Genomic DNA, 17,021 nt, shown 5'->3' with positions numbered 1-17,021 from the left:
TACGTTGGGCAGGGCCAGTGAGTGGGGTGTTAGGCTAAGGGATTAGTTCCAGGTGCCAGAGTGTGAGTGAGAGCATTAATCAAGCAGACAGCTTCTCCTGTCACCGACACCTAGAGCCCCCAGCGCCCCACGCCCTGCACACATCAAAGATACACCACGCCATACTGTACACCTATACATACTGTACACCTATACATACATACTGTACACCTATACATACTGTACACCTATACATACTGTACACCTATACATACTGTACACCTATACATACATACTGTACACCTATACATACATACTGTACACCTATACATACTGTACACCTATACATACATACTGTACACCTATACATACTGTACACCTATACATACATACTGTACACCTATACATACTGTACACCTATACATACATACTGTACACCTATACATACATACTGTACACCTATACATACATACTGTACATCTATACATACATACTGTACACCTATACATACTGTACACCTATACATACATACTGTACACATATACATACTGTACACCTATACATACTGTACACCTATACATACATACTGTACACATATACATACTGTACACCTATACATACATACTGTACACATATACATACTGTACACCTATACATACATACTGTACACCTATACATACATACTGTACACCTATACATACATACATACATACATACATACATGCATACATACATACATACATACATACATACATACTGTACACCTATACATACATACTGTACACCTATACATACATACTGTACACATATACACACACATACTGTACACCTATACACATACTGTACACCTATACACACATACTGTACACACATACTGTACACCTATACATACATACTGTTCACCTATACATACATACTGTACACCTATACATACATACTGTACACCTATACATACATACATACATACATACATGCATACATACATACATACATACATACATACTGTACACCTATACATACATACTGTACACCTATACATACATACTGTACACCTATACATACTGTACACCTATACATACATACTGTACACCTATACATACATACATACATACATACATACATACTGTACACCTATATACACACCTATACATACATACATACATACATACATACATACTGTACACCTATACATACATACATACTGTACACCTATACATACTGTACACATATACACACACATACTGTACACCTATACACACATACTGTACACCTATACACACATACTGTACACCTATACACACATACTGTACACCTATACATACATACATACTATACATACATCTACCTGGAATACACCTTTACCAAGCACTGGTCTTAGCTGCTGGGACTATTGTATGACACCGGTTTAAAATGTGCTAGACTCCACTAAGATCTAGCAGAGTCTTAAGAGGATCTCTCTCTCTCTCTCTCTCTCTCTCTTCCAACTTGTTGTGCGGGTGATGAATGGTTATGATCTGTGAGATCCACCTCAGAGGATGCCTCCTGACAGGGTGTACTTATCCTATCTAATGGTTCCAATGATCTGCTGCCAAGCTATTGATCATAGCCGGCGCTGTGTCACTCTCTCTTGGACGCTGTAGCTCCTCTACGCTCCTCTCTCTCATCCCTGTCTCATCCCAAGACCCCCGCTTTCCAATCATTCTGTTTCCACATTTCGAGTACTGTTTGCACATTGGAGCAAAAAATTATTAAAATACCCAATTTTTCTTTGAAGTTATGGGGGGGGTGGTCGGATGGCGTAGCGGAGATTGCGCTCGTCACCAATGCAAGAGGCTGCGGTCTCGACTCCCGGAGTCAGCATTGCCCTGCGGCTTGGGCCGATCGTCATACTAACTCGTTTGGCTGAGTTAGCGGGAGGGAAGTCGTGGGTGGTAATCTGGCGTTGTGGACAGTGACGCCTACAGGTCAGGTCTGGGCGCCTGCGAAAGGCAGGAAATGGTGAAGGCAGCGTGACCTCCCACGCGTTACGCTTCACCAATGAGAGTCCTCGCTGCCAGGTGAAAAGAGAGCCACTGGCTGTCTCCACATGTGTCGGAGGACGCTTCAGGGTTCCCTGAAGTCGTACACCTACTCGTACACCTACTGTAAATTGTACCTAAATTGCACCTCATCCCATTTCTGCCTTGCATTATATAGTATTGTATATTAGTACACCGCATAGTATTGTATATTATATGGTAACTCAGTTACGTCTATTCTGCATCGAACATTGTACATATGCCTATACTGAACACTGTGACCTAATTTTTTTTACTTCTAATTTACATGCTATACTATGTTATTCTATTTCATACTTATCTTGTCTTGCACAGTCTCTGGAGCGTAACAGTAAGAAGCATTTTGTATAAAAGTATTCTGTACTTCTGTATGACAACTATTAAAGAAACTTGAACTTGAAACTTGTACCGACCAGTAGGAGGAACATGCGCACAACAACCAGGTAGGGGAGGGGGGGAATTGGCATAACGAAAGAAATTGGGATGAGGAGAAAAATAGAAAAATCAGGCGGAGAAAAAGAGGATACAAAAATTAAATAAAAAGAAGTTACGGTGGGAACTGAACGTTGCAATCTTAAAGTGATTATTAGAAATCCATGCCTTTTTAAATTTTTTTTTTACTACATGCAGTAGGAGTAACATGCGCACAACAACCAGGTAGGGGAGGGGGGGAATTGGCATAACGACAAAAATTGGGATGGGGAGAGAAATTGAAAAATCAGGCGGAGAAAAAGAGGATAAAAAAATAAAATAAAAAAAAGTTACGGTGGGAACTGAACGTTGCAATCTTAAATTGATTATTAGAAATCCATGCCTTTTTTTTTACTTTTTTTTTTACTACATGCATATAATTGAAAAAATTTAGAATCTCTGGAATTGGGCTTTAACATTTTGAGGCGGTACCGCTCTCTGTGTGACCCAATATTGTGTTTGAGTAAGTACATATATTTTTGGGAGAAATGGAGTCAGAGGGGATCCCACATTCCTATAAGGTTAAACCAACAGGGGGAAAACGCTGCCCTCTCTCCAGAGTGGGGGCAGAACAGGTAGGGCCTTGTGTAGGTGCCGCGGCCACGCTCTCACTCACGTCGTTATGGGCAGAACCCAAACATCCACGACTAGGCTCCACACTCCATATTTCCCCCTCTCATGGAAACACGGAACATGCCTACGAGCCGAGTGGTGTGAGACCCTGCTCCAATTTCCCATGGTGCCACCGTAACCGGCTATATCCGGTCTCGACATGCTCATCCTCCGTCTCCGGTAACTCCGCTCTAACTAAGATGAGCTGATGCCAAGTGAAAAAAAAGAAAAAGAAAAGGAATTATCTGAAAATGAGAGGTTGAGGAGGGAAGAAATACAAGCTCGCCGAGTGACTGAAGTATGAGTGTGCAGTCTCCGGGATATACTGTAATACTGGTGTTTTATTTCACTGGAGTGAATTGTTTCCAAGGTAGGCCCGTTTCCAAAGTGTTAGTTACGTCCTCTCAATGGACTTATATTGGATAACTGTAATTCGCTCAGCATGATGCAATGCAAATGGATGAAGGGCCGCAGGATCTTGTAAAGTGTGAAAATAGCAGCAGCACAGTATTAAAAGCTTCACAGGCTAATGCAACGGCATTAAGCTACTTAGTAATTATGGTATATTCCAAAAAAATATATAAGAATCAAGCCTGCAGTGCAAGTGGCAGGCTGTAGATCCGCCTAAGTGATTTGGAGGCCCGTTTATGGGCTGACTATCAAAGGGTTTTCTTTTTTTGTTGTTGGTTCAAAGCACTGTTTAAGGTGAACAAACACACACTGATGTATATGAACTCGCAGTTTTGGTCTGAGAATAACTTGACAAGAAAAAATATTGTACACTGTACAACACTCATAGGACAGGGAAACTAAAGTTACGCTCCACTATCTGAGTAGCGTTCGTTGGTGAAAGCCTGCCCATTTTCCCAGCCCTTTGAACCCAAATAGACTTACAGTAAGTGGAGTCAATCGCCAGATATCCTTATCATAATAATTGGCCCCTGGAGCATGCGGAATGAAGAAATGGCTACCGTCGAGGAAGGTCAAAACACGGGATAATACACACCGGAGCCCAAGGAGTGTTTACACTGCAACCTCCATTTGTTGTCGCAGGCTCCACGTTACAGGACTGTGTGTATGCAATCTCATTCCACTCGTCGAGGCTTTTTCTTTTCTCTCCTCCTCCTTCCCCGAGTTTCAATAACCCTGCGATGCTTAGTTTGGCAAGCGAAGATGACTGAGATAGAATATGAATCAATTGTTGGCAGTCAGTGGTTGATTGATCTGGAGGAGACAACAAAGCTGATGGGGGGAAAGTGCCTCTGCTTCCCTGCTGTGCGTCGGGGAAGACGGCACGTCTGTTGTTATTTATGCTCCGAGGCAACTTGTTTGACAACTAAATCAATTAATATTTTGGGAGGACTTGTAAAAATGATGCTGTTTCATGTTAATTGCCTATCAACATTTTTCTTTTCTTTTCTTTTTTTTTATTAACAGCTTAATTGCTTTTTGGCACTTTCAGATGCAATACTAAAATAAAACAAAGTATATGACCAAATGTAATTTCAGTGCCTTATTGTGAACATCAAGACACTTTATCAAACATATAATCCACAACTTCCACAGCTTTGACAGCGTGACACACTTCCGACCATTTCAATCAAATAGGTTGTAAATGTTCCCATGGCACGCACGCTTAGACCTTAATAACTGCCTTATTAAGACAACATTTGGGCCCATAGTCAACCATGCCATTCACTGCTACCATGGACGACCAAAAAACAGAGGCCATTTAATCTACCTTTGCTTAAACAATTGATCACATTAACAGCCTATATACCTTGCTGATTACCCCCAGGACTTAAGTAGACTAATATAAACCTCTACAGCACTAATAAGTCCTAATAGCTGGTGCCTTCGCCACCATGCAGCTCCCCAAAACACACATGCCCCTTTTTACTCCATCAATATGACCCTGCTGGGATTAAATAACATGTTTGCCTCAGAGGTACAATTAAGCAGCGCTAAATAGAGTTCCTTTGAGGCTGGAGCTGAGGGAAGAGTCCTCCCTCGCACAGTAGCTGCCACTGAAGCTGCGCTGAGATTTTCCCCCTGGCTTTTTTCAAATTACCTATTGATGAGTGGGCTTCACGTCTCCCTCGGTGGGGGAGGAGGAGGGAGGATGTCTGGATGTCTTTTGAGACGTCTCCTTGCGTCTCCGAGACGCAGCGCCTGTGGTTAGATCTAAAGGCAGGCGCTTATGCAACAGAAGCTGCCTTTCGCAAATACATATAGGGTTTCCCTTGCAAATTATTGGAGATTTTCTTTGGGGAAAGTTTTCCGCCCCAAGTCCTCCGATTTTCTTTTTTTCTTTTTTTTACCCACATCGTCCTGCCTTCTTTTGATCATGTTGATTTGGGAATAGTCTGTGTAAGAATTGAAATTTATTTTTTTACTTCTTGCATGCACAACTTTACTAAAAGATAATTGGTCCAAAGGCTTAATTGTCTATATGTAATTAAGTTTGTAATAGAGAAAAGAGGCACTAAAGTGCTCCCCAAAGACGCAGGGTGGTTGAGTGGGTGCCACACATGTTGAACATTATTCCACCCACCCCATCTGCCAGTAGAAGTTATAAAAAATGTATTTGAGGCAATTAAATCAAAATTGCTTGATCTAAATGCCAAGACAAATTTTAATGAGCCCCCTCTCTCAATAGGAATATTTGCTTTCTCACTACAGACTGCGCCGGGTTTATCGCTGGGAATGTGCAGGCAGTCCTAAATTAGAAGTCTCCATGGAACACAGAATCTAGGGGCTCGTAGTGATACTGGTTTGTAACCGACACAACTGTGTTTTCTACTCACAACTGACCATAGTTACAATCATACAAGGTTCCAGAGGACAGCCTTTGTGAACAAATATCAGTCTCAGCAGAGCAAAACAAAAATCTATCTATATCCACCCTTAAAAAGAGATATATGTGCATATATATATAAACTCTCAAAACCTGCCAGCTTCCAAACTTTAACGCAATAAACGTTCATTTAATTCAGCCCTATAAAACATTGGTTCAACCCCAGTTATCCCCTTGTCTAACCAGAAGTGAAAAGAGTCGAGACGTTGGCCAATGAGGTGCTCATATTCTACAGGCACATATACAAATAAGAGACAATAAAAACAGTAAGATAAAAAATTCCCATGGGGCTGTTCAAAAGGACATAGGTGAAGCTGCTTTCATGCAGCTTCGCCGGACACTCCTCTGAACAAACGGTAATAAATCAACTACAGATTACATGGATTGATCGGTGATCAGCTCCTTTCACAGAGGGAGTCAACTATAGTGCTGAACATCTGAACACATCATGCCTCTCTCTCTCTCTCTCTCTCTCTCTCTCTCTCTCTCTCTCTCTCTCTCTCTCTCTCTCTCTCTCTTCTCTCTCTCTCTCTCTCTCTCTCTCTCTCTCGCTCTCGCTCTCTCTTTCTGCTTGTAGTACGGCATGCTTTCAATTTCCTGCGGCGCGGCTCCTCTCCTCGTTCACCTCGTTGGTCCCGACCCCAGAGACACACCAAGAGGTCAGGGGGTTAACATGGTAATAGGTGGTGGTGATTGGTAGAAGTAGCTCCCGCTCCCATGGCTTTCACAGAGTATTAACCCACCGTGCTTCTGTGGAGCCGGAAGAGAGAGAGAGAGAGAGAGAGAGAGAGAGAGAGAGAGAGAGAGAGAGAGAGAGAGAGAGAGAGAGAGAGAGAGAGAGAGAGAGAGAGAGAGAGAGAGAGAGAGAGAGAGAGAGAGAGAGAGAGAGAGAGAGAGAGAGACCGAGCACAGCTGTGTCTGACCACGAGAAGAACTGCGTTCCCTCCGACTTCTTAAAAAACATCTTTTAAACATTTGATTTGGATGGTGGAGCGGAGGGTTATGAGAGGAGAATCTATTTACTGGTAGCCTCTCTCCATGTAGCGACGACGGGAACAAAAAATATTAATTTCTGTTTACATATTTTTTTATCGTATCTGGTAAAAATATCATTTATTTTGCCTGTGATTTGCTGTATAAATGATCCAATGGGATTGTGTAAAGACATTGTCACAATATAATTGACAAGATCCAAAAAATGTGGCCGCAAATTACAGCATGCTCCTTTGGCTTCCACAGGTAATTGACTATCATAAAGTTAGCACTGGGGCCTTGTACTGTACATATATCCCTTGATATTCATTGCTATTGTTAACAAGGTCTTGAATCAATTATGCTCTTATTCTTTACAGGATTCATATTGAGAGGCAGAAAGATCATGGGACTTGGATGTGAAATAAATGTCAAAAGTATGAATTGATACTGAAGTGTAGAAGTCTTGAGTGAAGTATATTCTCATATAGCAGTAAAATGCATGTAGGTATTGTGAGAATGTTTTATTAATAAACACTTTAATCACTTTATTTAATGGCCTGTGCCATTAAAATCATTAATAAACATCTCTGTTATCATTCAACCTATTATCAATTAGTATACACTTCTGCATTATATGTATGTTAAAATTCTTATGCAAAGAGATCCAATCTTGTTCTTTGTAATTCATGTATAGATATAAAAATATAAAAACAGCTGGGGAGAATATACTTAAATGTAATAAACCCAGGTGAATTCCAGTAATCCAATTATAAATTCATTGTTGCACTCCATGTGGCTTGATTTCTTGCCATTGAATATGGATCTGCCATTCACACTGTATCTGTGAAGTGAACACAGTTTATAGGGTTATTAAGAATTTTGAGATCTACAGTCATTAAGGAGAGCGGCCTGTAAGGAACAAGTTCAGTAAGTGAGTCAACTATTGTATCAGGGCTGACTGGTCAATACTCCTGTGCTATACAATACAATTCACTTAGATCCAAACACAGGCATTCAACACAAGCTCTGTGGGCCAAACAACCCTTTAATCCCACATCTTGTTTCAATGCTGAACTGTAAACTCTCTTGTACGGTGACTGTTTACATTTGTCAGAAATATCACCCATGCTTTTGTTTTGGTTCTGCGATGGCATTGCTTTGTAAATGTAGGGTTAGGTTGCGCAAACATGTCATCTCCCCCTTTCAGAAATATTTATAAACAATTCATAGGGTAAATACTGCCAACTGTAAATGCTGAGTTTTTTTTCTTTCTATTTTATATTCATGCTCCACGTAGCCCTTGATGACGGGAGGGTTTCTCTTGCACCACAAAACCATTCTTGATAGTAGGGTCTTTAATGACCTCAGCCGATCCCGTCCAGTCAATCAGACCAGAACCCCACAAGCCCCGATGCTGGTCCAAAAATCCTCAACCTTGACCCAAACCCTCACAGCCTTGGCCCAAAACCCTGAATGCCGATCTGAAGCCCTAACCCTGACACCAAGCAAACCCCCTAACCCTAATGCAAACTCTCCAGACACAACACCCACAGGACGAGCAATCAGTCAGGCAGGACCCAAGTCATGATGGCAGTACTCACCCCAGAAGAAGTTTTGTTGACATGGCGTCACCGTGCTGAAAAGGCTGTTAGATGCCATAGCCGCCTCTGGTCGCAGCAAGACCCACGTTCGTCGCTCTGTGGTTTCCGTGACCCTTGACACGTCCTAAACCAAGAGCACGCACCATGTCATGAAGGCGGCAAAAAAAAAGAAAAGGAAAAGCCATCCACAAGAAATTGCTTTTTGGTATCAACTATTTTGATGACCACAAGTAACAACCAGGTTTGGGCTTTTATAGGAAAAAAAAAGAGAAGAGGCAAATATCGCCCTTTTGCGGACGTATCAGATGGTGTCGGACTTGGTTTGCTTGGCGAGTGTGGTTGGAGCGTACTTACTCGCTTAGCGCGGTCCTTGTGACTGGTGCCGGCCCGCGACGATTAACCATTTACGCTCCGGGTCGACCCTCAAAAACACCAGCCCCCGAGCCGCACGCCTGTGGTTCTGTGGTTGTTTGGGAGGCGAGCTGAGCCCTCACACAACCCAAAAGGCACCAGCTTTAAAACTCGTCTCTTTCCTGCCCTCCATGTGCTGTCACTGGAGAGCCTGGGTCACATGCTTCTGACATCATCGCAGGGCTCGTAGTCGAGTGGGACAGCCTACCGTTGTGGCTTTCTTCCCTCTCCTCTCCTCGTTCTCCTCCCCTCCCCTCCCACACACACACCCCCCCCACCACCACCTCTGTCTCTCTACTCCACTTCTCTCTCCGGCTCCCTCCTTCCCTCTGCACGGCGGTTCGGCAGCTCTTCCTGGCTCTCTGGGGGGGATGGTGGGTCTCAGCAGCTCCCATGAGTCGGTGAGCCTTCAGAGCGGGCAGCGTGCTCCACGGCCCCAGCCTCCTCCTCAGCTCTCTCACTTTGCTCTGCCTCCCTTCACTCTTTCATCCCCCTCCCTTGCTCTCTCTCTCCCTCTCTCTCTCTCTCTCTCTCTCTCTCTCTCTCTCTCACCGTTCTCCCTCTCGTTCTCTCTTCCTTAAACTGACTGGCGCTGCTCCTGTCTGCCTCTGAGCGGGGAGCGCTGAGCTGGGTACGATGTGAGGGTGTGAGAGAGGAGCGAATGGCTGGCTGGCTTTGGGTGTGTGAGAGAGTTTGTGCTTATGTGTGTGTGTGTGTGTGTGTGTGTGTGTGTGTGTGTGTGTGTGTGTGTGTGTGTGTGTGTGTGTGTCTGGGTGAGAAGTGTGTCTGCGTGAGTGTGTATGTGTGCGAGCGTGTGCTTATGTGTGTGCGGGTAAGAGAGAGACAGTGTGCGGAGTGAGAGACAAGAGAGCGAGAGAGAAACTGAACACTGGGCTGTGTGTGTGTGTGTGCGTGAGAGAGAGAGAGAGAGAGAGAGAGAGAGAGAGAGAGAGAGAGAGAGAGAGAGAGAGAGAGAGAGAGAGAGAGAGAGAGAGAGAGAGAGGAGGTGGTGTGAAACTCGACGTCTGCTTATTTACAGAGGAGTGAGTCTCCAGAGGTAGTTTAGAGTCTGGGACTCATGACTTTCGCTGTGTGGATGGTTTCTGTCTCTTCAAGCCTCTACCTTCTATCACACACACTCACCAATGACTTTGATGTTTTCGTGTAGTCATGTCATTGTGTATAAGTACTATGGTTTCTTTGTGTGTGTGCGTGCGTGTCTGCATGTGCCCGCTCATGCTCCTCTGTCCTCTTCAGCCGATGAGTTGGCTGCACTGCGCTCCGATTGGCTCTCATAGAAGCGACAAACAGGGCGATTCCTGTAAGAGGCCATAAATCATGAGCACCTGCCACTCCTCACATACACACTCACTCTGCCAGCCGGCATCTCTACTCTGCACTGGCATCACATGACAATCACTCACGATGAATCATCCCATCACACACACACACACACACACACACACACACACACACACACACACACACACACACACACACACACACACACACACACACACACACACACACACACACACACACACACACACACACACACACACACACACACACACACACACACACACACACACACACACACTACACACATACACTACACACATGCAATTTATCCCCCCTGGCGGCGTCTCATTGCTTCCCCTTGATCAGTGATCACAGGTGTTTGTTGTAACAGATCAAATATGCAGACGGGGTATTTAGCGCAGGGGGAGTGGAACGTGAGGAATGTGGAGGGGCGTCACACCTCTACGTGTTGGGATGGCACACTCGTCGTTAGCCGCGGGTAAGCGCTCGCAAAGAGCTTGAATAATGTGTTGTCGCCCTTCACACAGGGATGAAGGTAGTAGTTATTGGCTCAATCAATAATTAAGTAATTCAATCAATATGAATTAAATTGCTGTTCTGTGTCTGTAAATTACTCATTTGTACCATGTTATAAATCAGGTGTTACTGCAGGAATAACATTGTGATTTCGTTTTGTCTTCCACAGGTCTGTCATGGTTCAGACTTTTTCTTTTACATTATATTGTTGTAATAGGACAGTGCTATCTTCCTGGACTTTTACTTTTACAATTTTACACTTACTGTATATTTCTGTATATATTTACTGTATATTTTATATTAGAATGTCACATAAGAAATGTATATCTATTTTATTCTTAGTCTTATTTTTATTGCTATTCGTGACTTTTGTTTTTGTCTACCCAAATGTTTACTGTTTACTGTGAGTGATTTGTAGTGCCAAATTTCCCTCGGGATGAATAACGTATTTCTATTCTATTCTATTCTAAAACAACAATAATTGCCACAATTACTTTTCAGTGTTATTACAATTTCTGAGTGAGCATATTAAGGGACAACTTATTTGATTAATTGTCTAATAAAGAATGACATTTAAACATACAGTATTTTTAAAGGGGCACTTCACCAAAAACCAATGTTGATTTATTTTGCATAAAATCTCACACACATCTGAAAGCTCCATGGTTTTGCACACATTCATTTAGTTTGAGAGAAAAATAGTTTGAATATGGCCACCAGTGATGTCATTTTGTGTTACAAAATATTACAGCAGCATGAAATTATGTAGATAAAAAATAGCAATACATTGTCTCATTGGGACTGCTATACCTTATCATTTAATTGAGCTGTAAACAACACAACACAAGGATTCAATGTCCCTGATGACATCACTCGTGGCCCTATTTAAATTAATTTAACTCTCAATAACTGTCAAACTAAATCAATGTGTTTTTGGATGTGTTTTTGGATATGCGTGAGATTATGTGCAAAATAAATCACCATTGTTTTTGGTGAATTGCCCCTTTAAGTGATGTGAAAAGATAGATGGTCGATATATTACATCTATATAAAGGCATTTGCAGTGTTGTACTACTGTGTATTTACACAATATAAATACAGTGCCAGATTAAACCAAAATATTGAAAATAATGATTGCAAATATAATTGAATATCAAGTTCAATCGCTTGTGTGCCCAGGGAATATGAAAAAAAAAAAAAAAAAAAAAAAAAACTCAACAACAATAACATTTGTCTGTAATTTAACACCACACCACAAACCAAATAAATGATTCCATCTCATTTTGATGTTATCTATCCAAACTCTTTAATTTGAAAATAAACATCTTTTCTTTAACTCCGTTACAGGACGCTGAGTATTCACGTCCGGAGTAAATCTCCATCCTTTCACTGGATTAGTCTAGCTATACTTTTAGAGAAATACAGAAGAAAAAAAACATAAAATATAAAAAACAATCCCGAAATTCTGAGGCACAACGACAATTGTGCATGTATTTGCCACCCACCTTATTTTTGTGCAATGAAACATTTTCCTTGGCCTAGCTGCGAGCACTTAGTAAATATTTGCTATCTAAAACAAGACCATGGCTTTTCGACTCACAGGGCATGTTACAGAATCCTTAGGGAAGTGCTGCTATTGGCACATTCTAAACTGAATAACATACAGTGCCTATGTAGAACCCAGATTTAACACACTGTGTCACCCGTACAGTTTATACTGAAACTAAATATACTCAAAACTCCATATAAAATATTCCACTCAAGTAACAATAATTTTGCACGCGTTCCAGGGTCAGTAGGCTATTGCAATTGCGCGCACAAACTCAGCATTTAGTTGGGATCGCCTATTACTTTGATACTACGGTGTAATAAAATTGGAGACTATTGCACTGGCATATTTAGGCCTGTTATAAAGTGATGCGTAGTAGATTAATTACTGGGACGTGCAACTAATATTAGACACCAGTGTTTTTGTTGTTAGATTACAGACTAGTTACAGCAAGCCACAGAAACTTAAAGACAGTGGGACTATAAATACAACATTGTGATTGTTTCTGAATTATGGGATGCAAATTAAGACTTTTGATGGTGAAGCAGAACTACAGTAGTGTTATGTAGCCTGGGCCCCTTGTAAAATCATCATATAAATTCCTATAAAAAGGTAGAAACTGTATCAGCATCTGATACAATACAGTTTGAGGTTGTTAGACACAATGCCTTCCAGATCTGAAGGTTGAGCTATACGTCAGCTGCTTTTGTTTGTTTAACTGTGATCCAAATATTTACCCTGACCTTAACCTTGTTTAACCCTAACTCAGTGTTCCTCGGGCTAAACCAAGACACAGCCCTTCACCTCGCCATAATCTTCACCACAATTATTCTTGCCTAAATTGAAGCTAAAATAACTACTGGCCTGACTCGACCCTTAACCCTAACTATACGACTGGTTGAAGAAGAAATAAATGAGCGCAGTGAACCCACAATTAAAGAACAGGTTCTATAGATGGTTCTATAGACGGTTATATAGATGGTTCTATAGATGGTTATATAGATGGTTATATAGATGGTTATATAGATGGTTCTATAGATGGTTCTATAGATGGTTATATAGATGGTTCTATAGATGGTTATAGAGATGGTTATATAGATGGTTATATAGATGGGTTCTATAGATGGTTATATAGATGGTTATATAGATGGTTCTATAGATGGTTATATAGATGGTTTTTATAGATGGTTATATAGATGGTTATATAGATGGTTGTATAGATGGTTATATAGATGGTTATATAGATGGTTATATAGATGGTTGTATAGATGGTTATATAGATGGTTATATAGATGGTTCTATAGATGGTTCTATAGATGGTTATATAGATGGGTTCTATAGATGTTTCTATAGATGGTTATATAGATGGGTTCTATAGATGGTTCTATAGATGGGTTATATAGATGGTTCTATAGATGGTTATATAGATGGGTCCTATAGATGGTTATATAGATGGTTCTATATATGGTTCTATAGATGGTTATATAGATGGTTCTATAGATGGTTCTATAGATGGTTCTATAGATGGTTCTATAGATGGTTCTATAGATGGTTCTATAGATGGTTATATAGATGGTTCTATAGATGGTTCTATAGATGGTTGTATAGATGGTTCTATAGATGGTTATATAGATGGTTCTATAGATGGTTCTATAGATGGTTCTATAGATGGTTATATAGATGGTTCTATAGACGGTTATATAGATGGTTATATATATGGTTCTATAGATGGTTCTATAGATGGTTCTATAGATGGTTCTATAGATGGTTCTATAGATGGTTCTATAGATGGTTATAGAGATGGGTTCTCTAGATGGTTATGTAGATGGTTCTATAGATGGGTTCTATAGATGGTTATATAGATGGTTCTATAGATGGTTGTATAGATGGGTTCTATAGATGGTTATATCGATGGGTTCTATAGATGGTTCTATAGATGGTTCTATAGATGGTTCTATAGATGGTTCTATAGATGGTTATATAGATGGTTCTATAGATGGTTATATAGATGGTTCTATAGATGGTTATATAGATGGTTATATAGATGGTTCTATAGATGGTTCTATAGATGGTTATATAGATGGTTCTATAGATGGTTATAGAGATGGTTATATAGATGGTTATATAGATGGGTTCTATAGATGGTTATATAGATGGTTATATAGATGGTTCTATAGATGGTTATATAGATGGTTTTTATAGATGGTTATATAGATGGGTTCTATAGATGTTTCTATAGATGGTTATATAGATGGGTTCTATAGATGGTTCTATAGATGGGTTATATAGATGGTTCTATAGATGGTTATATAGATGGTTGTATAGATGGTTATATAGATGGTTATATAGATGGTTCTATAGATGGTTCTATAGATGGTTATATAGATGGGTTCTATAGATGTTTCTATAGATGGTTATATAGATGGGTTCTATAGATGGTTCTATAGATGGGTTATATAGATGGTTCTATAGATGGTTATATAGATGGGTCCTATAGATGGTTATATAGATGGTTCTATATATGGTTCTATAGATGGTTATATAGATGGTTCTATAGATGGTTCTATAGATGGTTCTATAGATGGTTCTATAGATGGGTTCTATAGATGGTTCTATAGATGGTTCTATAGATGGTTATATAGATGGTTCTATAGATGGTTCTATAGATGGTTGTATAGATGGTTCTATAGATGGTTATATAGATGGTTCTATAGATGGTTCTATAGATGGTTCTATAGATGGTTATATAGATGGTTCTATAGACGGTTATATAGATGGTTATATATATGGTTCTATAGATGGTTCTATAGATGGTTCTATATATGGTTCTATAGATGGTTATATAGATGGTTCTATAGATGGTTATAGAGATGGGTTCTCTAGATGGTTATGTAGATGGTTCTATAGATGGGTTCTATAGATGGTTATATAGATGGTTCTATAGATGGTTGTATAGATGGGTTCTATAGATGGTTATATCGATGGGTTCTATAGATGGTTCTATAGATGGTTCTATAGATGGTTCTATAGATGGTTATATAGATGGTTCTATAGATGGTTATATAGATGGTTCTATAGATGGTTATATATATGGTTCTATAGATGGTTCTATAGATGGTTATATAGATGGGTTCTATAGATGGTTCTATAGATGGGTTATATAGATGGTTCTATAGATGGTTCTATAGATGGTTATATAGATGGATTCTATAGATGGTTCTATAGATGGTTATAGAGATGGTTCTATAGATGGTTATATAGATGGTTCTATAGATGGTTCTATAGATGGTTATATAGATGGGTTCTATAGATGGTTCTATAGATGGTTATAGAGATGGTTATATAGATGGTTATAGAGATGGTTCTATAGATGGTTATATAGATGGTTCTATAGATGGTTCTATAGATGGTTATATAGATGGTTATATAGATGGTTCTATAGATGGTTCTATATATGGTTATATAGATGGTTCTATAGATGGTTCTATAGATGGTTATATATATGGTTATATAGATGGTTATATAGATGGTTCTATAGATGGTTATATAGATGGGTTCTATAGATGGTTATATAGATGGTTATATAGATGGTTATATAGATGGTTATATAGATGGTTATATAGATGGTTCTATAGATGGTTCTATAGATGGTTATATAGATGGTTCTATAGATGGTTATATAGATGGTTATATAGATGGTTCTATAGATGGTTCTATAGATGGTTATATAGATGGGTTCTATAGATGGTTCTATAGATGGGTTATATAGATGGTTATATAGATGGTTCTATAGATGGTTATATAGATGGGTTCTATAGATGGTTCTATAGATGGTTATAGAGATGGTTCTATAGATGGTTATATAGATGGTTCTATAGATGGTTATATAGATGGTTATATAGATGGTTATATAGATGGTTCTATAGATGGGTTCTATAGATGGTTATAGAGATGGTTCTATAGATGGTTCTATAGATGGTTATATAGATGGTTCTATAGATGGTTCTATAGATGGTTATATAGATGGTTATATAGATGGTTCTATAGATGGGTTCTATAGATGGTTATAGAGATGGTTCTATAGATGGTTCTATAGATGGTTCTATAGATGGTTATATAGATGGTTATATAGATGGTTATATAGATGGTTCTATAGATGGGTTCTATAGATGGTTATAGAGATGGTTCTATAGATGGTTATATAGATGGTTATATAGATGGTTATATAGATGGTTATATAGATGGTTATATAGATGGTTCTATAGATGGTTCTATAGATGGTTATATAGATGGTTATATAGATGGTTATATAGATGGGTTCTATAGATGGTTATATAGATGGTTCTATAGATGGTTATATAGATGGTTATATAGATGGTTATATAGATGGTTCTATAGATGGGTTCTATAGATGGTTATAGAGATGGTTCTATAGATGGTTATATAGATGGTTCTATAGATGGTTATATAGATGGTTCTATAGATGGTTCTATAGATGGGTTCTATATATGGTTATATAGATGGTTCTATAGATGGTTATATAGATGGTTATATAGATGGTTATATAGATGGTTCTATAGATGGTTCTATAGATGGTTATATAGATGGTTATATAGATGGTTATATAGATGGTTATATAGATGGTTCTATAGATGGTTATATAGATGGTT

The 17,021-nt window shown here is 39.5% G+C and overlaps 1 protein-coding gene across 1 annotated transcript in view; it reads right to left on the bottom strand.

Moving 5' to 3' along the window:
* Positions 1 to 9,031, bottom strand: part of runx2b (RUNX family transcription factor 2b) — a gene marked incomplete at its 3' end in the record, with an annotated part of 44,139 nt that extends 35,108 nt beyond the window's left edge. Inside the window, 2 exon segments of the mRNA XM_084314226.1 lie at positions 8,553 to 8,676; positions 8,907 to 9,031. Of these exon segments, the coding sequence (XP_084170352.1) occupies positions 8,553 to 8,610 (58 nt within the window). The 5' untranslated portion in view covers positions 8,611 to 8,676; positions 8,907 to 9,031.
* Positions 9,032 to 17,021: the final 7,990 nt, after the last annotated feature.

The sequence above is a fragment of the Notolepis coatsorum genome (genome assembly GCF_963971535.1).
Source record: "Notolepis coatsorum genome assembly, chromosome: 5".
NCBI lineage: Eukaryota > Metazoa > Chordata > Actinopteri > Aulopiformes > Paralepididae > Notolepis > Notolepis coatsorum.
The sequence above is the reverse complement of the archived record's forward strand: the minus strand, read 5'-3'. Positions and strand labels throughout refer to the sequence as shown.